The sequence below is a fragment of the Poromitra crassiceps genome (assembly GCF_964638095.1).
Source record: "Poromitra crassiceps genome assembly, chromosome: 1".
Classification (NCBI taxonomy): domain Eukaryota; kingdom Metazoa; phylum Chordata; class Actinopteri; order Beryciformes; family Melamphaidae; genus Poromitra; species Poromitra crassiceps.
Genome location: NC_139623.1, coordinates 123538327 through 123561099, shown reverse-complemented (window position 1 = coordinate 123561099; position 22773 = coordinate 123538327). Strand labels below are relative to the sequence as shown.

General features: G+C 43.6%; 2 protein-coding genes across 3 annotated transcripts in view; one reads left to right on the top strand and one right to left on the bottom strand.

The window, feature by feature from the left end:
• Nucleotides 1-17124, bottom strand: part of ska2 (spindle and kinetochore associated complex subunit 2) — a 26160-nt gene extending 9036 nt beyond the window's left edge. Inside the window, exons 1-3 of the mRNA XM_083639605.1 lie at nucleotides 17056-17124; nucleotides 9073-9165; nucleotides 2603-2779 (exon numbers count right to left, since the gene is read on the bottom strand). Coding sequence (XP_083495731.1) covers nucleotides 2603-2779; nucleotides 9073-9165; nucleotides 17056-17088 — 303 coding nt within the window. The 5' untranslated portion in view covers nucleotides 17089-17124. The remainder of the gene's footprint in view (nucleotides 1-2602; nucleotides 2780-9072; nucleotides 9166-17055) is intronic.
• A 101-nt stretch (nucleotides 17125-17225) lies between these two features.
• The window catches only part of tiprl (TIP41, TOR signaling pathway regulator-like), a 47341-nt gene continuing 41793 nt past the window's right edge, over nucleotides 17226-22773 (top strand). For both annotated transcript variants that reach the window (XM_083646293.1, XM_083646292.1), the window contains exons 1-2: nucleotides 17226-17279; nucleotides 21491-21618. In XM_083646293.1, the coding sequence (XP_083502419.1) occupies nucleotides 21494-21618 (125 nt within the window). In that variant the 5' untranslated portion in view covers nucleotides 17226-17279; nucleotides 21491-21493. The remainder of the gene's footprint in view (nucleotides 17280-21490; nucleotides 21619-22773) is intronic.

The window sequence follows — 22773 nt, the reverse complement described above, 5'->3', positions numbered from 1 at the left end:
AAGCTGGTTGGCTGATGGAGTTGTCTATCAAGGGAGGTACACCCGCCCCTCTCCTTTCTCCTGAAAACGGTTTGAAAGCCCAATCCGCCAGACTCTTGTGACTGATAGTGTGTGTGTGTGGTAAAGTGCTAATTGCTAAGTGACACCTATGGCGATGAGTTGTAATTGCAGGTGATATCCAAACAGTGCTGCATAATATGTGACATTAGTCAGTTTGTTCGGCCATAGTAACCACCTGTAAAGCTAGCAGAGACCTGAAAAAGTAGTTTGTTATCCAACTTCACACAAGAGTTGTTGGGAACCGAGAGAGTGTGACTATTGTGTTAGCTCCGCCCACCCTGTGTCACCACAGACACCAAGTTCATAAATGCAGCAATACTGAAAATGCAAAGGCTTCCATCAATGCGCCATACGCTCAATCACCATTGTGTTAACTCACTATCAGATTAGGGATGTAGGTACTACCGGTACTACCCCCGAACCGCGGTACTATTGCTGTAGAACAGGTTCTATACTAAGATTTAAAAAGACCCGGTACTTTTCCGACCGCTGCTATGACTGATAATGGTCAATATGAGCCTGTCTCTTTAAGAAATGCGCTGGAGTGAGTGACGTCATATCCACATGTCAAGCGGTGAGGAAAAGAGTTTGAGGAAAAAAAGCAGCTGAGCACTGAGCAGACCCGCGGCGCGCACATTAAAAGCAAACTAGCAAAGTAGGCTATGGCAGCTGCCCCTGAAAAACCTCAATTGATTGAGAAAGTTGGAGCCAGGTCTGCCATCTGGATTACTTTGGCTTCAAAGCCAACGAAAACGGCCTACCTCTTCACCCAGACGCACCACAGTGCAGAAGATGCCTCAAAGTGTATCTTGCCAAGGGAGGAAACACTTCAAAGTTCAAACCTCTCAAAACATTTGAAGGACAAGCACCCGGACCTTTTCCAAGCCTTCAAGAAAGAACAAGAGGTGATAACTGTTCAACTAATGTTATAGTAACTGTTAACTCACAAAGAAACACAAAGCCTCTCCCAGCCCAGTTAGTAGCAGCAGCTGTGCCCTTTCACAGTTTACATCTAACGTTATGTAGGCTACTTTCACGCATACTTCAGTCAGGGTTATCGACAGTCCATATTATTGCCTCTGCACGTTTCCCGACGCTACAGTGAGAAAATGCGCTCGTTAACTAACGTTAACTAACGTTACAGCGGACTCCGCTGTACTAACGTTACAGCGGACTCCGCAGTAACGTTAGTTAACGAGCGCATTAACGCTCACTGTAGCGTCGGGAAACATGCAGAGGCAATAATATGGACTGTCGATATTTAACCCTGACTGAAGTATGCGTGAAAGTAGCCTACATAACGTTAGATGTAAACTGTGAGTAATACTGCCTGAATAGACCTTCTCACTGAAGTTAGAAACAGTAGTGCTGAATTTGTTTGTTTGTAAGATCTAGACTGACCGAGGAACATGTTGACACCCTCGTTTTCTTGGCTAGGAACCTGAAGAAGACATTGGGATGGGAGGGACTGAGTGAGTAAACTGAGAGTCAGCCAAACAGTGAGTCTGTCTACCACCCATAGGAGAACTAGGGTTTAGGCTGAGTAGGCTGGGGGACAGAATGGGAATATGAAGCCAGTTATGCTGCTTGTTGAAGAAAAAAAGATTTGAGTTTCTGCTGCTATAGTGTTTTATTAGATTATAATTTATTTTATTTATTTTACTTATTCCCATTTCCCACTGTTCAAAAGATTTGTGTTATGTTACTGAGTGTGTTCTTATTTGACAAGTAAAAGTTAGACAGAATTTAAATGCCACCAATTATTTATTTATTGTTGTTATTGGTGTTTCTCTGAGTTTTTGCTGCTATAGGCTAGTGTTTTATGGTCATTTTATTTTCACTGGCATTACTTTATTTTACTTACCGGTATTCTCACTGCTCAAAAGGTTTGTTTTGTTCAGCATTTAAATGCCACACCAATTTATTGGTGTAATTGTTCCCAAACTCTTAAAATAAAGCCAAATCTTGACATTGGACAGTTTCACTTTTTTTTTTACAAAAAGTATCGAAAAGTATCGAAAAGTATCGAAATACAAATTGGTACCGGCACCGAAACAGAAATTTAGTACCGCTACAACCCTATATCAGATAGATAGTGACTTAACAGACATTTATTTACATGAAGATATTTGAGATTAGCACTTTAAAGTTGTCAAAAGTATTGATGAGTATTGATCCTAAACAATCAAAACTGATACAATACTCATTTACAAGAGTATCAATACCAGCAGTGGCTTCTCTTAATGAAAAATCAAACGTACTGTACTACTGACTTTTCCCTCCCTATCATTGGTGGGGTATCTGTTGATTCAAGAAACTAAAAGTGTTCTGATCTTTTAATGAATTTGATCAGATGTAGATTATGGAGAAGTGTGCGTCTGTTCATCAGTCTTCATCAGTTTATTTTATGCCTCTTGATGTGTTGTTGAGTCCCCTCCCCTCCCGCGGCATTGAAAATGGTATTGAGTAACGATATTTTCCTGGATATCAGTATCGGAGTTAGAAATTCTAGTATTGTGACAACCGTAGTGTGTGTGGTTACCTGCACATCAGCAGTCTCTTGGAAGTGTTGCATCAGTGTCATCACACTGTTGACGTTGGTTCTGATGGAGTCCATGGACTCCTCCTGAGTAGCTGCTATCTCCTTCACCTGAGAGCACAGGGCCGCATGCTTGGCCTTGATAGCCGCCAGGTTCTCCAGCAACACCGCCGGGTTCATCTGTCATCACAGTGTCAAAGGCTTTACAATCAAATATTGCCATTCTCCCCATATGACATTTATGTAGGGTTCCCACACATTTTCATGGATAAGAACTCAAAACTTGTCCACGACTTTTCAAGGATCCATAATAGATTCTATGTAATGTGAGAGGCAGTGACTCTGAATCAATAATCAGAGAAATTATTACTACACTGGACAAATAGGACACACCTCTTTATATTGGAGTTCAGTGCTTTAGAGTCACTGCATTACATTACATGGAAGCTATGGAAATAAAACATGGATTTTCCAGAAAAATATTATTATAAAATACAAGGACCAAAATCCAATATAAAGAGGTGTATCCTATTTGTCCAGTGTAGTAACAAAAAACGACGCATCAATATGTACATCTACATATAAGACATGACACTTTTCTAGGCCTACTGCATGCAAAAAACGGCATGGTTATTGCCCAAAATTGCATGTGATGAGCATAATGTGGCATACCTATACAGGGGAGGCTTATTAGTACCCATATAACCTATTTCCATTCAGATATATTGAGGTGACAGGTCAAGGGACCCTTCGGAAAATGGTGATGGCCGTTTTTCCCTCGCCAAAATTTTGCCAAAATTTGAATCATTAGTTATTTAGCCCCCTTCCCGACAGTAGGGCTGTGAATCTTCACTGGCCTCACGATTCGATTCGATTACGATTCAGAGGGCTACGATTCGATCCGGATTACGATTATCGATGCATCTTAAATTGATGCATCACTTTTTTTCCCCAATACATGATTTATTTTTTCTCACTTTCTTTTTTCTCACTGTGTGGCTACTTTTAAAAGAAAAGTGCATTTGGAATTGCATTGTATTATGATCCATAATTAAAATAAACAAATGCATGTACTCCCATTATATTTTATTCCATTATTAAAAAAAAATAAGATTTTTGACATTTGTGAATCGATGCAGAATCGTGCACGTCCGCATCGCGATGCACCTTATAATCGATTATTTTTGACACCCCTACCAGACAGCATGACAACCTTGGTCCCATTGGAAACCTTAGGTTGTCTAGTTTCAAATGATATCCCTACCTTTGACCTAGCTCAAAATTTGAGCGTGCCACAGTCTCTGAAATACAGTCTCACCCGCGTTCCTGCCGGCAATCCCGCGGGTGTCATAGGGGTAATAAAACATTGAAAAAAACACATTTTGGACAGGTTCTTTTCTTGGGATCATCAAAATCTTTATTTTAGAGGTGCTATGGATGCCAAAAATCCAGACTAGAAAAAAGAATAGGGGGGTGCGCGTGGACCTCTCAAAAGTGCCCTATGTGATTAATGAGAAAGTCAGTAAAATAAGGAGAGCTGGAGGTGCTTATGCAGAACTAGTGCACGTTTAAGTGCACAGTGGGTAATGACCTGCTGTGATGAAGAATAGCGAGATTAACAAGGTTGATAGCAGAGAAAACACTGTCGCAGCTGCCTGCAGCAGTACTTCCAGGCTCCTAGCCTAGCTAGCCAGTCACAAGACGCCTTCAGGGTCCCTTGATAAAGTCGTGGATGCACGTTCTTCTTCTTCTACTGTTTTATGGCGGTTGGCAAACAGCTTTTTGTGGATTACCGCCACCTACTGGAGTTTGATGCTTCATAGTGCTGCTGGATGCACGTTATCCAGGTGGGGGCACGTGGGGGCACGTGGGGGCACGGTGGCTCAGTGGTAGAGCTGTCGCCTCGCAGTCAGAAGGTCCTGAGTTTGATTCTCGCCTGGGACACTGCGGGCGCTGTGGTTGTGTTCCCCCCCATATCTTCAGTGCCTACTGCCCATGTGGGGTATCTCGTCGTAAGGACCTTTCTGTCTGTGTGGAGTTTGCATGTTCTCCCCGTGCTCCCCCAGGGGGGTTCCTCCGTATATAACCCCCCCCCCCCCCCCATTAAAAACATGCAGAAGATCAGATCGTCATCGTCATCTGACCAGTGACGACAACATCCGAAGTCGGTCCCCGGGCGCTGTACGAGAAAGCGACCACTGCTCCTGGCCTGCCCCCAGGAGTAAAGGACAAAGCCAGGATGGGTTAAATGCAGAGGACAAATTTCACCGGCCACCGTCAGCATGTGTGTGTTGTGGCCGTCCGTGCATGTGTTGATGTGTGTAATCGTGTGACAATAAAGACGGGCTTGTCCGTCTGAAATAGTTTTTTTTTTTAGTTTTTTTTACCTCGCCTCTCTCAAAAAAGAAGAGTCACGTGAGTGTGGCGTGTAAGGCCATCTGTCGCTACAAAATAAATAAACGGGGTGTATTACTCATTGTATTACTGGACAGACATTATATACAGTCCATGCATGTAACTAACTTTGCAGTCTGAGCCATCTTCTATGTGCTGTAACACAGTGCTGCAGTTTCTATTTTTCTGTTGTTTCTTTTTTACATGTTTGGGACAGACAAATGTCTCAAACATAGACTGATATCACAGGATGTTGCGAAGAGTACATGGCTATATAATTTGTAAATATTTTATTATAAAAAAATATATATATGCTGTATTCTGTTCTTTAAATTTTTTATTTATTTAGTTTAATATATTTGAATATATTTCATAGGGCTGGGTTAAAAAAATGGATATGTCGATATTGAATTGATATTCATGTGAAGGAAAATAAGTATCGATACATAAATCCCAGTATCAATCTTTTAACTCATTGAGTGCCAATGACGACAATCGTCGTCAATTCAAATACTAACGTAGAGTGCCAATGACGACGATTGTCGTCAATTGCGTCTTTTGACGGTGGGACGTGGATCAAAGCCGGATCCATCTCCTGTGAAAGTATGGTGGATGTTGAATGTGTAAAAGCTATTTTATGGACCCATTAGGTGGCGACAGTGCTCTCCAGATTAGAGAAAGGCGAGGAAAAAAGAGAGAAGAAGTCATGGGGAAACGGAAATCGCATGGGTATGCATCGATATGCATGAAGCATAACGTTAGCTGTGCCTGCAGCAGCCAATCTGCTGCCACAATTGAGCCCCTCCGTGTCCGCTGCGATAGCCCATCCGCATGATTAGTTGTGGAGTTGTTATTATTCTCAACTGGAAGCGATGGGAGCCAGTGACAAATACACGCGGAACGCTGTAAAAAAGCTGGATGTAGCGCACTTTTCAGTGCAGAGCAAACTCAGCAGAGAGCCACCAGAGACACACCCAAGGAGGAGGGGTTTGCAGTAGAGAGGGGTGGGGCACGCAGGGCAGCATACAACACCGACCCAGACAGCAGGACAGGATTGGCAAACACAAGCTAGAATATCTGATGCCCACCAGCAGTAAATCAAGACCAGCAAGAAGCTGCAACCAGCAGCGCACGCAGGGGCCAGCGCTGCTGGTTGCAGCTAAAAAATATTATTTTGCCAAACAAAATTCCTTTGTTTTCACTGTTTTATTGAAGGAAATTATTTTTGAGGTGTCACATCAGAAAATATTAGCTTCAGAGTCAGTCATGTGCTTGAAATGCTTCATTTCACAAAAGGCTAATTATCTCAGCTTCTAGTTTGAAACGTCTTTTTGCTGAAATCAACCTATCTTCTCCGGCTCATAACTAAAGAACGGAAAATGATATCAATAAACTTTTTTTTGCTGATGATAGAAGAGAGTCTCATCGTTCTTTGGGCGTGTTCGGTGTTTACATAGTAATATCACACAATATTCTGTGGGCCTCGAGAAATCACTGAAAACGCTCTGAAACTCTGGCACTGGGAGCGTCCGTTCTCCAAAAGTGGCTGGCACTCAATGAGTTAAAATGCATTTTTTTTGGGGCCAGTGTGCATGCACAGCAGGACCCCTACATTCGACTCCGTCGCTGATTTGAGCACGGATTCAGGTTCTAAATGTCACTCCCAGCATGCATTTCGGCATAGTGTCACTCCCAGCATGCATTTCGGCAGAGGCAGACCGCAGCAGAGAAGACGCCATAAGCTCCGGAAAGTTTTTTACAATTTAAAGTTTTATTTCATCACTAAATTAATTTCTGATGACTTTTGATGCCTACAAGCAGGGTCGCGTCACCAGGCTCTTCTCGGCGAGAAAGAGGAGATTTCCCTCGGCTCGTGCACGAGCGGGGGCGAGCCCGGCCTTTGACACAGAGAGAGAGAGAGAGAGAGAGAGAGAGAGAGCTCTGTGTCACTTCCTGAAAGTCTTCGCTCTTAAATGTTTATATACTTGGCCAATACGTATCTATCATACAAACAAAGCAAGCTGCCAAACGGTAATGTCTTCATTTAATTAATGTAGAACGCAAAACATCGTTGTTTTCATGTGTGTAAGCTATGGATGCATGTTGTGTGATTGTAAACTGTGTGCACTGTGTACAGTTTGCATAGACTGAAGGTGCATACTTGTGCGTACATAATGTATGTTTTCTAAAGGTGTACTAACTCACTGTAAAACATGGAATGTACAATTTGTCAGAAATTGATTAAAAAAGAATTACGGTAGGCCTAATTATTAAAATCAAAAGTAACCCTAGTTATTGTAGAACCTAAATGGTTTCATAATTGGGAAAATAGGTCTAGATAAATAATTCTGTTTTGGATTGCGGTGCGTGGGACCCTTACATCATGTCACAGCTTGGTTTTCAGTTTGAGTGTGGAAGAGGCTGTCTGACAGAAAGAAAAAGCAAAAATAATAATTGGGGAAAAAATGAAACCGAATTTAGAAATAAATCTAAAGGATCTCATAGTTATACCTTGCTGTGTTTTGTCTGTGTATAAATAGTTGGTGGTACAGGATATCGCCATGCAGTGCAGAAATGGGAATTTTACCATGCACCGGCCCTATGCCAGGTTTCGACCTGGCCTTGTTTTTATAAACATAGGTTATAATATTATAGGCTGTGTGTGGTAGTTAAAACAGTTTCAAGTTGACGTTTATTTATGTTTGTAGTTGAAACAAAAACATAAATACTCTAGGCTACATGTGCATTGTGCATGCACCATGAGCCAGATGTACAGACCTCAAATCTGTTTGCACTATAATGTTTGTGAACTGGAAATGTTCATGAGCTGTATTTAATTTAATTTCATTTACAAAGCATTTATACTTTATGAAACACTGTTTACAAGATGCTGCTGTTCAATGATTCTGTTGTATAGTGGAAATCTAAATTTGTTTGGCTTTACAGAAGACTGTAAAGAAAGAGACAGAAGACTGTAAAGAAAGATAAGATGTTGAATGACTATGTTGGTCATGTTTAAATAAAAAAGAATTACATGATGTAACTGCTTTCTTTATGGTTCATTCTTAATGTAAATATTAATATTTTTTAATAATGCACCAGGTTAGAGGGTTCCTTGTACAATTTACAGCATTAGTTCTTTGAGAATCTCTTCCATTATCAAAGCAAAACTGGTATTGTAACTAAAATATCGATATCGAATCGTATGGGAAATCTTATCGACTTGGGACCTTGTGTATCGGAATCGTATCGTATCGGGAAGTCAGCCCTAATATTTAATGTATTTTAGTCTGCGATACCGTGAAACCGTGGTATTTTTGTCCAAGGTTATCATACCGTCAAAAACTCAAAACCGGCACATCCCTAGATACCATTTGTTTATTATATCACAATCGCAAATCGCACCTTTCCCCCAAATCGTGCTATTCGCCAACATGGACAGAGCACAGACACACCGACCTCCATGATCAAACATTACTGGTTTCGCTGCATGGCCACGGTCTATTTCTCAATCTCATCGATCATTAGATGACCAGCAATCAGTGAAGCAGTGACTGCTGCTGGTGATCAGAATAAAAAAGACAAACATCTCTTTGGCAGCGTCTGTCCTCTGTTCACAGGGTTCCCACAATCCCACACCCTCTTAGACATCAAATTCAATGACTTTTCAAAGACTTTCCAGGGCCAATTCCCTCAAATTCAAGGACCCAACGTGGCATAAGTTTGAGACAGGGATCAAGGTTAATTACTGTTACAACACTGAGCAATTTATGAGAACTAGCAGCTTTTCAGAAGCTCACAGACCATTAAAAAGAGAGAGGCTTGACTATACTGTACTTCCCAACGGTGTCACAGACAGTGATGGCAGACTTTGCGGTCCCTTGCCTTCCATATAAATTCAAGCACTTTCAATGACCCCGGCCTATTTTCAAAGACTTTCAAGGCCTCGATTTTTATTCCTCAAATTCACAAACTTTCAAGGATTTCAAGGACCTGTGGGAAGGAACCGTGTTCACTCACTGCACTTTGTTTTGCAGTGTCTGTTCTCTGTTCAGTGCAACTTGTCTTGAAACAATCACCTCAGCAGGAGCTCCATTCTCTGTGGTCTGATTGATGAAGTCCAGCCTCAACCTTCTCTCAATGTAGTCCAGGTCAGCCTCCGACTTCTGGAACTGAAGAAACACGGTTTAATCAACATTTTCACTGCTTTCATCAGCTCAGAAATGCAGTACAAACTGCTGGAGTTGCATAAAACAAGATAATAGGGGTGTGCCCATATCGTATCATTATCGGTATATCGTTACAATTCATAATCATATAGTCAAAATTTTTATCTGATTTTATTTTATTAGACAATATGCAATACATAAGTAAGAACAAAATGCTGCAGTGTCAGGGATATAACGAAAAAGTCCAGGACTTATTTTCATCGTTGTCCCTGTTGGGTTGAGTGTCCCCTGTGGAGACAGGCATCTGGCAAAGTGCAATACAACATTAAATTAGATTAAAGTACAAATGACAAAAAAACATATCAATACCTAAAAGGGCTCTATTTCGATCAGATATAGTATCAGCAAATCGACAACACATCACATTACATCACAGTGAGAGAAATGGCAGGTTATGCAGAAAGGTTGCTAAAAAGCAGTTTCCTAACCCTTGGCGGAGCATGGCGGAGCCAATGCTCAAAATTGTAAGCTGCACTACACCCTCCCAACCACTGAGCACCGAACCGATACATCCGGCGCTGTGGAGCACCTAAAAACTTCGGCACTGGCATGTGAAAAAGGGCTCGGTATTGGAAAGTACGCACTATTTGGGAGTTCCAGCGCACCGGCATCTTGGATAACAACATTGGCTCGGAGGTAGGTACAGTTTTATTGTGATTGATAGCGTGTATATCGCGTGCAGCCACTTAGCCGGCGTTGCAGTGGCTGTGGGGACCACGCATCCGAGACTCTGAAGGAAGAATGACTGAAGAGTCTCGCGTTGAGGCTAGTACAGTAGTAGCCTACACTTTTGTAATGTTTTTAAATAACCAGGCAAATGACATATGGCCAATTATTTTTAACACACACACACACACACACACACACACACACACACACACACACACACACACACACACACACACACACACACACACACACACACACACACACATATATTTGGTCTCGACCTAGTGTCAATATGAGGACCAGTCATGTTACCTCATATCACAATAGGCATCAGCTCTTTCCTGGGTAACAAAAACACATGGACTAGTGGGACTTTGGATTTTAAAAAGGTATTAGTGGACATACAATAATTTTGTCCCCAACCCCCCCGATTTGATGTGGTTTACAAATTTAAGAGGAGAGTCTTTGCGTAGTTAGTGCAAGCCGGTCTCTGCAGCTTTCAGATGCTTTGACAATACTATTGCACTGCTAGCTGTCCAATACAGTAGTGCAATGAAGTCAGAGCACCTGCCAGCAGCATAAGGTTCAGAGTTTGAAACTTTCCTTGGCTTGGAACTATTCCTGCCCAATGCCCTTTTAACATTGCACTGCTTTTCTAGCAGGGTCACCAGTAGTACAACATAAAAGGGGCACTGGACAGAGAGAAACTATTTCCATATTCCAATATTGCAGGGTTATGCAATTTCAATCCAGAAGAGACGCAACTCGGTAATGCAAATTCATATCAGATTAGAATCAGCTTTATTGGCCAAGTACGTACGTACACAAGCTACGTACAAGGAATTTGACTCCGGTTTATGTTGCTCACAATGTACTCAGAAAAAAAGTGATACACAGGCTAAAGCGCAGAGCAGAGCACAGAGCACACCAATCAAACATTCCCCAACAAACACGGACAAACACAGATGATTGTTTGGTGTGCCATGGCTGTCTGTCCTTGTTTGGAGATGTTTGGTCAGATTAGACATGTTCAATCCTTGTCTGCAACATTCTTGTTGGCAGTTGTTGGAGAATATTTGATTGGTGTGTGCCATCGGCTTGACAAACAAGGATAGATGTTAATTTCAACATTTACATCAGCTTATATATACAATAATACATGTGGTGTAAAGTAGGGATGGGGCGATCCGATCCAATATCGGTATCGGGTGCCGATATTGGCACTAATTCACGGATCGGATCGGACTGAGAGAGAAAAATCAGATAATTTTTTTTTTTTTTTTTCAATTCCAGCGTGGGCGCTGGCTGTAATTTGTCCATGTATAATAGTATCCTTCTTTGCCTTGTATATTTTCTTAATTTTGTCTGCTTTTTGCAAGGTATATTAAAAAAATTTTTTTTTTGGCCAAATCTTTGCCTATACTGTATATTCAAGAAAAATATTGGTATCGGCATAATATCGGTATTGGCAGATATCCAAATTCAGGTATCGGAATCGGAAGTGAAAAAAGTGGATTGGTGCATCCCTAGTGTAAAGTGTCTATTTTAAATAACATATACTGTATATGAAAGGAATGTATAATGTATGCAATATGCATGTACATTAAATAAGCCACACAGGATTGTAAACAAAGACTTATACAAGTATATTTTCAGTTATTGCATAGTTATTTAGCGTTCAATGTAGGGATGTCAATGGTTACAACGTGTGAAAAAGATATTTTTGCCATATCGCCCACCCCTAGTGTGCCTACCATTTCGCTTACTTAAAGGGGGACTAACCCCCCAGATATGTATCAGAACAGTGATTTGAAAATACCTATGGAAAAAACCAAGAAATGACATATGCTCTTGTCTATACTAGACTCTTTGGCTGTGTTCAAGTCAAGATTTCTTTCCGGAAATCGACGCCATTACAGTTTGCCTACCGCCTCAAAAATAATTTATTTGAGAGGGGCAATATCTTTATAAATATCAACAACTAGCCAACGCTGGTGGCATGTATGGAAACAGTGTTGCTCAAAATGGTTGAAAGTTATATAAATTTGGTAATTCAGTGGCGAACTAGAAATTTAATTATTTTAGTCCATGTATGTGTATGTGGGCGTCTGTACCTATCGATAAGAGCAAAGTGACATGAGGCTCGTTACGGCAGCACACCGCACAATAGGACAAACCCCCCGCTCTGGGGTAACACAATGCGAGATTTCTCCACGCCATTCCCTCGTCTAACTAGCGATAAACCGCGCAATGAAATCCGTTTTTAATTTGCGTTTTGGGGCTTTTCGTGATTCTTGTTAAAAGTTACAGCAGCTCTGATTTTTCCTCTCAGGGCGCAGGAGCCAGCGCAGGGCAGAGCTCTTCTCCTCAGTCAGCCCATTCAGTCTGTCCAAACTCATAATCTCAGTAGGAGGGATGCAGGGAAATATATTATAGTAGCCGATGTGTTTAGAGAAGCTTTGTCACGTTGTCACGTCGTAGTATAGCGTTATATTTTACATGTGCGCTAAACTGCGACGAGATTTGTTTGCGGAAATGTCAGACTGTTCCCATGCAAAAGCCCCCGCCTCTCATGACAGAGAGGCTCACAGAGCACTGTGCTGCGTACTGCTGCTGCTGCACGCGCCCCCGCGGGTGCATGAGAGCAGACTCTCTCCTGGCCGGGAGAAAGTGCTTCCAAGTCGGACTGATAATATAAACATCATCATTCGAGCTTATCCAGGTAAGATATTAATAAAGTAATGACACATTCAGCGGGAAACTAACTATAATTAAGACATGTGCCAAGTCTGCCAACTTCGACGACGTTTGGTTCAGTATTTTAAGAGCAAACTTCCTGAAAAGTTGCTGTTTTGGAGATTTATAAAAGGTTGGGAATGATTTTACAGCAAGACAATGTCATGTCCTTCCTTTTATGATTATAGTGGCGTTTATTGATAGTTAGATAGGAGTTACATAGGATGTTACATAGGAGTTGGTAGGAAAATAACAGGCGATTGTAATAAATTAACAGGTCAAGTGACATCATGGGAATAGGCTTGGAGTTGTGAGGAGCCGAAAGGGTACAGGGGGGGTAGGGGAGTAACTATCTTGAAATCCCATAGTCTTTGGTTCATGGTGATGTCACGACGTGTCAAATATCCCATTCATTTGAGGAAAAAAGAAGAAGCAGTGTTCCACCCTTAGAGGGCGCTTATGCCAGGTATGCTGCTGAAAAATGATACAAATGGTAAAATGGCAACAGTTTGGTGTCAAATGTGGAAATTCTGACCAGAATTCTTCACACATCACCCCCAAAGTCATATATATTGGTTAAAAGCTGAAAAAAAGTGTTTTGGGGGTTAGTTACACTTTAAACAGTTTCATAATAGAACTACGGTACTTTCAGTCGAGAATATGTTTGAAAAAAAAGTTGCAAATGACACTGGCGTATGTCAGCCAATGTCTGGTCTTTTGCTGAAAGGAAGAGGCTGAGGCGGAAAAATAAACTGCACTAAATGGTGATATCATGCAGCTCAAGGGACTTTCCCAAAGGCATGTCATCGTGAAAATATCCGTGGATTGGAATTATCAGATGAGATGAAGTTGGAAAATGAGCAGAGCGTTTTGTGTGTGCCCTCTCTTCTGCTTCGCTACCCCTGACCAGCCAATCTCAGTGATTTCTCTCACAAACGTCCCCCGACGCTGATTCCTCATGTTGAATCGGCCAGAAAAGCCGCCATCAAAGCAGACTAGAGCCAACGGTGCAAAGCAGACTAGAGCCAACGGTGCAGGACACACCGCAAATACTAGAGTGACTGACGCCCAGACATGGCCGACCCCGACAAATCGGCTTGCTGTGTCACAGGCTTAAGACACAATTGCCCAAAATGCAATCTAAAGGTTCACGCTTTGGATACAAGTTCATAACTTGTATCCAAGTTCATAACTGGCATCAGTTATGAACTTGGAGTTCATAACTGGCATCATTTGACATTAAACTTTGTCTTTTAAAACAATATCTAACTTTTTGCAGCAACTAGGATTGCGATAAGTTATGTTTGTTCCATCATTCTGACCCTAATGAAACCTTCAGAATGAGAGAATACAGTGAGTTTAATTCCTAATACAGGATTCCATATGTTTTAAGACTGTAAGGTAAGAGGACGCTCCCCCAGCGAGCCATCAGGCAAGTTGTCAGAAGTTAAACAAGGGAACAGGCCAGCACACTAAAATGTCCTTTCAAAAGTTGTATTATGTAATCTGGGACAGACAGCAGCAACAGACGTTTCAGCCAAAAGGCCTTCTTCAGCGCTGTGCTGCACTGCTGCCTATGGCAGAAATGTTGTCTATATATACAATAATACCGGAACTACATTCAATTATTCCATAAAGAATTTTACACAAATCACAATGTATGACCATGGGTAGGAAAGGGCATAAAACACCGTTACAAAAATAAAGTATTGTAGCGCGGGGAAAGGTGGAGTATTATGGGATAGCTAGTAGGGTGTATGTCTAACTGTATCTGTCTGTTATGTTGTTCTGTGCATGTGGGGTTTGGGGTTTTGGAGTGGCAAGTGAAGGGAGCATAGGGCCAGTGGGTGGAGACTAGGGGAGGAAGTGGAAATGGGGGGGAGAGCTGTGTGAAGCTGGAAGAGAGCAGACGTGCTGGGGAGAGCTAGGCTAGGTAGGAGAAGCTAGCGAGGTGTTGGCGTGCCTGCCTTCATGTGTGTCTGTTCGCTCGCTAATAAAGAGTTTGATAAGCCAAAGGATCTGCTTCGGTGTGCGCCTCATTCCGCCACATTGGTGTCAGAAGTGGGATCGTTTTGGCTTAAAAATCAGGCTCGACTTAGCGTTAGCAGTTAGCCGTTTCTAGCTAGCTGCCATGGACGACCACATGGGAATGGCTCGTGACGGAGCACGCCAGGAGTTGACGATAACTCCGGAGCACAGCTGGTGGTCTGCCAACTTGGGGAAGATGGAAGCCCGTGTGTTGAAGGGGATCAGACAGCTGTTGGAGGCTACGCCTGCCTGGGCAGAGAAGTTGATGCAGCTAATAAAAGAGGCCACTCTGCACGGTGAGCAGCGGCCGGAGCCAGCGCGGACAGCTTGTTGGACTTGTGGGAGAGTGGGTCACTTAGCGAGAGGGTGCCACTACGGTTCCGGGAGAGGGACCAGACCCAGGGAGCAGAGACTTTGGGCGCGTCCAGGTGTCTGCTGGACGTGCGGGACATGTGGACATTTGGCCAGGGTGTGCCCCGACGCTTTCCGAGATCAAAGGACAGTGCGAACGGAGGGAGGTCCACCTGGAGGAAGGGTGAGGCTCTGTTGGACGTGCCGTTCGCCTGAGCACTTAGCCAGAGAGTGCACTGAGACTGTGGGGAACGGAGGAGACACACAGCCTGGGAAGGAGGTGAGCCACCAGAGGGAAGAGCCGGTTCTTCAGGTCGGGGCGATTGTGTTTCCTGAGGTACCAGCGGTGCAAATGTCGGAAGAGCCGGCCCAGTCAAACTGCTCCACACCCCCCGCTGGTGCTGTGCGGAGGTCCGGGGTGGAGAGTGAGATGCCGTCCATTTGTGTTCCCACCGCTGACCTGAGCTCGCCGCCCCCTGGTGGAGGGTGGAAGGACAAGCGTCTACAGGTGGAGGATGAGAACGTGACTATGGGAGATGTCGATGTGGAGGAGTGGATACGCAGACAGGCGGAGGACACTAGCGTTGGACCGGTGCGCAAGTGGGTGGCGTTCGGACGCCGGCCTTCCGTGGAGGAGGTTGGCATGTGTTCAAGTACCACGAAGGGACTGTGGGAGTTGTTTCCGGACCTGAGGGTGTGGGAGTCGGGGATTCTGGGGTTGGAAGGGCGCGGGAAGAGTGGCAGTCGTGGTTGTGCCCAGCTGCCTGCGGGGGTTGGTGCTACGGGGGGCGCACAGGGGCCGCAGCGGTCAGGGGCATCGCGGGCCTGAAGAGACACTCAGCCGCCTTTGTCGACATTTCTACTGGGTGCAAATGGAGGAAGAGGAGACTAGGGGAGGAAGTGGAAATGGGGGGGAGAGCTGTGTGAAGCTGGAAGAGAGCAGACGTGCTGGGGAGAGCTAGGCTAGGTAGGAGAAGCTAGCGAGGTGTTGGCGTGCCTGCCTTCATGTGTGTCTGTTCGCTCGCTAATAAAGAGTTTGATAAGCCAAAGGATCTGCCTCGGTGTGCGCCTCATTCCGCCACAGTATTATGTTTACAAATAATACCCTTATCAAAGAAAATTACATCAAAGGTATGAAACCGATCCCGCCGCCCTGTTGTTATTTTTTGTTCTCACTCATACCGAATGTTTTATGGTCACTCACTTTTGGCTAGGTTCGAGCCTTGTTATATTTGGATTTATCGAAATGTCTACGGAGAAAATTGAACTTACTTCCGGGGCAAATTACGCCACGAAAAGTCACGTGCCTGTTGAGCTCCATTCATATTGGTTATTAACTGTAGATTTTGGAGATGCTCAGATGCAGCCTGCCTCATCTGAACTCCATAATTATAATAATTACAAACGAGAGCACAATGTTTTACCGTTGTAGTCGTGTTTCATGGGGAGAATGCATGTTTTAATTTTACAGGTGGTTGTTGTGCTAATACAATTAGTAATTTCACTGACAACAATTGACGTTACTATCTAACCATTCAGAGCATTGTAATTTCGTAGTTAAAGGCTTTGATTCCACCCACAGCACTCTGGAGAGTTGTCCTTGGCCCCTATGCGTGTTTCATGCCCGTGCTAACGTTACTTCCTGGGTTACCCGGGTATTGTTCTTTACATCAGTATGTGGCGTTAGTGAAGACAGTTGAAAGCTAACGTTAGCTAAAAGGCCAACGGGCGTTCGCTTTTCAAAGCAGATACCCTGGCAGATACATCTCAAATGGCCTTATAGCAAACACTGACCGCTTTACTAAACGGATTACTTAGCGGGCTAGGCTAAAAACAGTGTGTCTACTCAATGCAGATACCGAATGGCTTCCTTTTCATCAGTACGAAGAGAAAAACACGGCGTGTTTGCTCCTCACGACCTAACGTTGACTTCCCTAATAATAATTAACCACTAACGCTAATAGGTCGTTGGCTGTCACTAAATATTGCAAAGGTATGCGTATTTTGTTAATGTTTTTCGAAAATTAAATAGTTTTGCACAAGGCTTACCATCGTCTCTAGCTTCTCAACCGCTGTCTCCATGTTGAATACTTTCGGCTGCTGTGACAGTGGGCTGGACCTCAGCTCCTATGCTCAGCTATGTAGCGGAACCATATAAGCGGAACCATGGCAGTTTGAGCAGAGGAAGCAACCGGACATTTTTTACCGACGGGCGCGCTCAGATACAAGACAAGACCGCTTGTTGACGAGAACAACAACACAAAAACACGGAGGTAAGCGGATTGATTGACGCTGTAACACAGTTTTACTGATCAACAAGAGCACTTCCCTGTATCTGTGAACGGCAACATTAAGCCACCATCACGGCCAGCAGTATCAGTGGTTTCCGAAGCACTACATCTTTGCTTTATTGAGCTACTTCTAACGGAACTACAGTGCATGGGGCACTTTAAATAACGTTAACGCTACATTTGAATCGGAGGTAATTAAACTAGTACTTTAAGGGTTAAGGCTGAAGTATTTAAGACTGCAAATTGTATTTATAAGGCATGGAATAGAAGGAAATATTAGCTTTTACATAGGATATGTGAGGTCTCCTTTATGTATGGGCCTAATAAGGGTTGTGCCTCATGTTGCTTACACTTTATGTTGACTTGCCTCCATATCCAATACTTTCTGGAATGCCTTTGGCTATAAGTGTAACATTACTAAATTATATGCTTTTATCACACAAGTTTCAGCTTGAGTTTGTAAGTTCAGAGAGCCATGCTGCTTGTGGTCGTGGGCATAGGCTACTCAATGTTTGGGGTCTAGCAGTATTAAAGCAGAAAGACATAGGAACTGTATCGCTATATGCATACTTCAATATTTGTTTATTTATCGCATGTCATATTGTCATCACAATATTGAACACTGTGACCACACATCGCAGATTTTCCTTATATGGTACAGGCCTAATATGGCACTAGGTGACCGGTTGCATTTCCTCAACATTTTCTCTGTGCTTTCACCATGAAGACAAGCTGCCAGATGTTGAGCTGATCACCATGTGGTTGTGAGTTGAAAGGGAAAGCAGCCAGACAGACCTAGTAAACCCAAATGTGTAGAGAGGATGTGCTGGAGTAGCCCCATAACGTGACGCTGCTACTGTACTCCGATATTCTCGTTCAGCAGTCAGCATCACACAGCGTTCGATTCGTCAATGAGTGGGAAACGCTGTTCAAAAAGCTCCCCTACCCGTATCCGTTGTCCGATTGCAGATCCGAAGATATGATAGTCCCCCTACTGAAGCCAGTAATTTGACTGGCGCTGTTAAAATGATACTGCTGCGTGAAACAACCATTTAAAAGCAGTCTTTCCACAGCCTGTGCCGTATTGAGGACAGGAGTAGCCCCATAACGTGACGCTGCTACTGTACTCCGATATTCTCGTACAGCGGTCAGCGTCACACAGCGTTCGAATCGTCAATGGGTGGGAAACGCTGTTAAAAAAGCTCTCCTACCCGTATCCGACCTCCGATTGCAGATCCGAAGATATGATAGTAACCCTAGTGAAGCCAGTAATTTCACCGGTGCTGTTAAAAATGATACTGCTGCGTGAAACAACCGTTTAGAAGCAGTCTTTGCACAGCCTGCGCTGAATTTACAGCAGGGTGTGTTTGATCTCACTATCATGGTGCACCGCTTGCACGTGGCGAGCAAACACACGGAAATGACGGCTGTCAGTGATCAACGCAAATTCAGCGCACCTGGGAAGCAAAACATGTCATGAAATACTCAAACTCCCAAGGTTCCTGTCGGCACTTGGAAGCTTCTCCTGTCCTCAATACAGCACAGGCTGTGGAAAGACTGCTTCTAAACGGTTGTTTCACGCAGCATTATCATTTTTAACACTTTGAGTGCCACGGCCCTTGGGCAAAAGGTGCTGTACTGTGCCACATAGGCCGCAATGCATTTTAATATAGCCATATCATTTTTTGTGTTCCTCTTATATGGACAACCAATAGCCTCAATGAAACTTTGAACCCTTCTGTTTCATAAAAAAAAAAAAACTGTGTTTATAAACCGTTCCATTTTGGAAATACACCCCTCTGAAAAAGAGTGTTTTCGACCGAAAAGAGCATGCTGAAATTAGTTTTTGAGATAATCACATCTTTATGTTAGAAAGGCGACAGAATGAATTCTGCTTTGAGTTCGAGCCTGCTGCTTGCTGCCTGGGTGTGTGTGTGTGTCAATGGTTGTATGCTGTTAGTGCCCTGCGTGCCCACCCCCCTCCTCCCCCTCCTCCGTGGTGGGAGGAGTCGAGTGTCTCTGCTCTGCGGTTTGCTCTGTTTGCTCTGAACTGAAAAGTCCGATGACTGCATCCCCCGCTCCTTCACAGCGTGTCCTCGGCTCCCAGCCGAGAACAATGTAACCCCTCAGAAAGACGCCGCTGTCGCCGTGTCGGCAACTAAATCATATGGATGGACCATCGCAGCGCACACGGATGGGGCTCAACCGTGGCAGCAGATGACTGCTGTTCACAGGCACAGCCAAGTAACGTTATGCTTCAAGCATATCAATGGCGATTTCCGTTTCCTCATGACTTCTTCTCTCTTTTCTCCTGGCCTCTGTCTAATCGGGAGGGCACTGTCGCCACCTAAGGGTTCTGTAAAATAGGCTAGACACATTCAACAGCTCCCATATTGTAAGAGGCGATGTAAGAGGCTTAGATCGACATTCCCCCGTCAAAATATGAATTTGGAGTTATTGACGCCATTTGGCGTCGCTGGCAGCGTACGGTAAATTTCTCTTGACGCCATATGGCGTCGCTGGCACTCAATGTGTTAACAGCACCGGTGAAATTACTGGCTTCACTAGGGTTACTATCATATCTTCAGATCTGCAATCGGAGGTCGGATATGGGTAGGAGAGCTTTTTTAACAGCGTTTCCCACCCATTGACGATACGAACGCTGTGTGACGCTGACCACTGTATGAGAATATCGGAGTACAGTAGCAGCGTCACGTTATGGGGCTAGGACAGGAGAAGCTTCCTAGTGCTGACAGGAACCTTGGGAGTTTGAGTATTTCATGACATGTTTTGCTTCCCAGGTGCGCTGGATTTGTGTTGATCACTGACTGAGCCGCCGTCTCCGTGTGACTGCATGTGTTGTTTGCTCGCCGTGTGCAAGCGGTGCACCATGATAGTGAGATCTAACACACCCTGCTGTAAATTCAGCACAGGCTGTGGAAAGACTGCTTCTAAACGGTTGTTTCACGCAGCAGTATCATTTTAACAGCGCCGGTCAAATTACTGGCTTCAGTAGGGGGACTATCATATCTTCGGATCTGCAATCGGACGTCTGATACGGGTAGGAGAGCTTTTTGAACAGCGTTTCCCACTCATTGACGAATCGAACGCTGTGTGATGCTGGCTGCTGTACGAGAATATCGGAGTACAGTAGCAGCGTCACGTTATGGGGCTAGTGCTGGAAATGCTTCAATCAGGAGAGACTAGGATGAGTGTTCAATGAATATTTGATTGATAAAAACAGAATACAATTTGGTGTAGGCTCCATGATAGCGCTCCAACTGTGCCCGACTGCGGATGACAGAGGACGACGAGAAACGCGTCAAGCTGACCGCCCATTGGTTCAACACAGGTGCATCACAAACCCACAGTGAAGTGTAGAAACTTCAATTTTATATCTATTCCAAGCTGTCACTCCATATTTTACATAAATACCACCTGTAATGCCTACATTATTTAAAATAAAAATGAGTCATCTGAAGGGCTGGGTCATTTGAGCGGTGAGTGTGGGTGTCGCTAATGCATCTTTTAATTTGTTTACAAACTACTGTTGAACAAAACTGTAGAAGAAAAGCAGCAGTGAGTGTGCTGCGGGGGTGTTCAACTTGTTGACGCCTCACCTGACTGCACTCGGCTGCTCTCGTCTGCTTTCCAGGCGAGGCGGCAGTCAACCTCAACGAGCCTGATGACACATGGCACCTCCTGCGATGAAGTTAGGAGGGCGTCAGGGATGTGATAGAACCATGACGTGGGTGGTGGGCGGGGTGACGACGACTGGAATGACCGATTGAAAGACAGCATACACATTTGCAAGTACTGTAGCGTACGTGTATATATCCTCGACCAATTAGATGATTGGTTCTGCGAGAAGGAGAGGGAAAGTGATGGCTAGCACGGATTGGATATTGAAAGCGAGGGAATGCATTGGTTAACGGTGATTGGAGAGATGTTTGAATGAAACTAGGGAGGTGATAACTAGTCTTCCTGATTAAAATACTTAGCTGGATTTGAACTCTTAATTGCCCCCAGACAAGTTTCTACTGTATTCTATCCAGAGGTTGAGTTGGAATGGACCTTGTTCAAAATTTGTCTTCTTCTAAATGCCTCCTGTTTGACAGTCTGTCAGACCAATCTGTTTGAAAGCCCTGTGTATAAAAGTGTTGTTTTAAAATGATAGCTGTTCTCTGTTCTAGTTGATGTTGGCCTCTCTCTCAGCCATGATGTCACATGGTTTCAAGAGCAGTAAACAGGACTTCACATTTGGACCATGGAAAGTGACTGCTGCCAAAACGCACATCATGAAATCCAAGGATATCGAACGGTGAGTTCCACCTCTGTTACTACTAGGAAGCAAATATGACCTTCATTTACTAAGGTTTGTCTGTGGATCTATTCCGCTTCTCAGTTATGAGTCTGGAGAAAACTGATTTACAAAATATTTTGAGGAAACATATTTTAAGTAAGTCAAACCACATGAACGAATAAATCACTGTGTTTGGATTTTAGGCGTCTGGGGCCATGTCTACATTACCCTGTATTGCACTTCATTTGCACCTATTGTCCACACTACCTCTATTGTTCTGAGCATCAAGCCGTTTGATGAAATGTAGGCTTTTGTCTCCGGCTATCTGACCCGTCTTCGTCACCAAAATCCGCGGTAGAGTTGGAGTGTGGACACCGGGAAAACGCAGACGTTTGGAATTCCCCATTGCAGGCTATATAGGCTGTAGTATATAGATATTTTCATATTCTGAAATAGACTGTTGTCGGGATTATATGGGCTGCACCCTGAAATGATGGAGATTCAACCTTTCAACTATATGAATTTTAAATAGGCTACTACTGGTAATCATATGTAAATATGGCTGGCAGCTAAATAAAAAAGGTAGGTTTTTTGCCTTATTTAGCCTATTTTATGTTTAAGAGAAATACAGTAGGCCTAGCCATCCTGTTAACGAGATATGCGTTATTTCAAAATGCAATGATGTCTGCATAATAGCCTGACATTGCAGAAAGACACAATTTGATTTAAACATGAGAATTTGTTTGTTCTGATTTTATTCCAAAGATTCCGACACTTTATTTTCACTTCCGTTGACATATTAACACTATATTCCTCTGAGAAAGGATTGTCTGCAAGCGGTCATACACTAATCTCAACAAGCCATGCGCTTGGCACGCATTGCGCAATTGCACATCTCGTTGCCTTTGATCTATCGGTTATATAAGCGTGGTTGACAGCCAAATTTACCGGCCGCAATCCAGAATAGGCTACACTACTAAATAAATCGATTAAGAATTGAGGGATAGCAGAAGAGTATTTGATGTAGGTTCATATTACACATGGTGTTGGAGCTATCTGTTTATTTTGAATGTTTCATTGTCCAAATTGGTGTTTATTATCTAGGTAACAATGGTGGCAGTAGAGAGCACCTACACTACAGGTATTTAGTGGGACAGGGGTGTGGGGCGGGTA